The 2,582-nt window shown below is 37.2% G+C and overlaps 1 protein-coding gene across 1 annotated transcript; it reads right to left on the bottom strand.

Moving 5' to 3' along the window:
- Nucleotides 1-271: 271 nt before the first annotated feature.
- On the bottom strand, nucleotides 272-1,150 carry LOC116420127 (vomeronasal type-1 receptor 1-like). Its single transcript, XM_031943716.1, has one exon. The coding sequence runs from the start codon at nucleotides 1,148-1,150 to the stop codon at nucleotides 272-274; it is 879 nt and encodes a 292-aa protein (XP_031799576.1).
- Between the last annotated feature and the right edge of the window lie 1,432 nt (nucleotides 1,151-2,582).

Genomic DNA, 2,582 nt, shown 5'->3' with positions numbered 1-2,582 from the left:
ATTGGAATGTCATTCTATTTCTTAAAGAGCTCCATCAATACCTCATGTCTATCCATGATTATGAAAAATATCTTTTCCCTCTATCTGTTTCTCTATGACCTTTTCTTTTTTTAATTCAGATTTTAATTCAGAATAAATATCTGTTTAGAGCTTATTGTGAGATATGGGGTCTAATTTCTGATAAATTGCTTTCCAGTGTTCTGAGAAGTTTCTGTTAAATAGGAAATTGTCACTGTCAGGAGCCCTTTATCCACGTAGAAATAAAACAGGACTAGGAGATCTGATGGTCAATACTGATTAGCATAAAAGGACTAACAACTGGATAACATAGGGAAAGAAGGACTGTAATATGTACCACTTGAACCCTAATTACTTTAGAAGAAGCCATAAAGACAATTAAAGGGGAACTGACTGAGTTGAAGCAGACAAAGGTAATCACCAGCAATAGAATGGCTTTAGTAGCTCTTATCTCAGGAGATGCTCTTGGGGAAATCTTTGTGCTGTGAATGTACTGGATTTGTTGGTTGTGACTGTAGAGGATAAATACCATGTAGCCACTTGAAAAGACCATGAGACATAGAAATGCAATATAACAAACAGATTTCCAGATTATAATTTTTACAGTATTTGCATTATAAAAGTCTATATGTATATAGCCAGTGCTCCATCTTTTTTCAGTGTCTGTGCTATTCATTAAACCTACCACATATACAGGCACAATGACATCTATCAGCAGATTGTAGATCCATAAAAGGAAACAGCAGGTAATGATATACTTTGGGTCTCTGGTCTTGAGTTTCATCCACATAGGGATATTGGAATTGATGGTGATGGCCTGGAAAACACATAGGAGGCAAGTGCTACAAAAGAAAAGACTCCGGACCACTCCCAACAGGTACATTATGATTTTCTTCCCAGTGCCATCTAGGGAAGATGTCGGTCCCCAGACCGACATTATTGTGGGGATGCTCCGGAAGAGAATCATTGTGACATTGGCAAAAGCCAAATGAATGATAATGAGGTTTATAGATCTTGTTCTGTGATTAGTAATGAACTTAACGCTGAATTGATAAAGCAGGAAAGAGTTTCCAAGGATTCCAAATACAATCATATTCAGGTAGGCAATCCCCAGGACTTCATCATAAAACATCGTTGCTTAAATCGTTGCTGTATTAGGCAGAAGAACTGCTATCAGATTCAAGGTGACCCGGCAAAAAACACAAGGGTTTCCATTTGTTCTAAGCAAACAGGTTTCCCAATGTAATTCTACAACTTTCTTCCCTACTGTACAGGGAACTTACCTAATACAGACTCAGCATCCATGCTCCATGAGAAATATAGCCACGTAATGATTAATAAGTTACTATTAATCAAAAATAATTATTGAGCACTAACTACATAACATTAAGCAAAGAGTTTTAGAGTTTAGAATCTTTTTTTCTCAGAACACTTCCTGCCACACTTTATGGAACAGTACTGTTCAAGGCACTGTAGGGGGAGGAAAGAAGAAGCATGAGACAAAGTAGATTATAGGTGGTCCATCAACAAGTGTTACCTAAGTGCTTATTATGTGACGGGTACTGTGATAGGAGCTTTTCCCTCACATAACTTGCATTCAACAGAGGAGACATGTACATGTATAGATCTCATAAGGAAATGGTCACACATTACAAATAAGGGTTTGATTTATTGTTTTATTGTTTATCTAGATTTAAGAAAATGATGAAAAGCAATTTTAATCGTTTATAGTAAACCTAAAATTTGTTATGTATACATTTTCCCCTCGAGAGCAATATATACAAATAGAGACAAGATGACTTTAGATAGAAAAATCTAAGCAGCAAAGGGAACCAGGAAAAGCCTTCTGAAAAAGGAGTTTAATCTTGAAATGTTGGAAAATAGAATGCTTTACTGTTTTTAAAAGATACGTTTTTGAAATATAGGAAGCCATCAATTTTTTTTGTATGACAGTCATTAAAGCTGGGGAAAGGAGCCTTCTAGGCTCAGACAGAGAAAAATGGAAAAGGAAAGATTGAGGAGGTGTAGGAATGACTAAGGGCTCAGAGATGGGCAGTCATAGAAACCTGGCAGTTAGTACATCAGAGCTTCATTGATGTAGAGAAGGGGATGCATTCAGGGACAGAAGAGGAGCAAAGTCTCCCATGTAATGATTATTCAGACAGCTTTGCTGTCCACACAGGCAATATCTATCAGTTTAATACCTATACAAAGACCAGTTCTAGGGTGATATTGGGCATGCAGAGAGAGGGCATAAAAGAGAAGTGGTCAGGATCTTTGTCTCAACTCTCCTGTTTACCTCCAAAATCATCCAGAAAGTAATGAATCTGAGATTGTTCATCATTCTCATTGCAAGAGAAAGATCTTCTATCCCTCTTTAAGAGAAGTACATGAGAGCTCAGGAGCTTTTGCTCCCCTGGCTGGCTTTGGATCAATATATTTCCCCTTCCATAATTTCATCTGGACAGCATAGATTCTTGCCCAGTATGATGGTGGGTTTTTAATGGAGCAAGTTCCTTTAGAGATTACTATTCCTTTTCCAAATACACCTGACATAAATAGTA

This window comes from Sarcophilus harrisii, chromosome 6 (assembly GCF_902635505.1).
Source record: "Sarcophilus harrisii chromosome 6, mSarHar1.11, whole genome shotgun sequence".
NCBI classification, from domain to species: Eukaryota; Metazoa; Chordata; class Mammalia; order Dasyuromorphia; family Dasyuridae; genus Sarcophilus; species Sarcophilus harrisii.
This window is presented reverse-complemented; position numbering and strand designations above follow the sequence as displayed.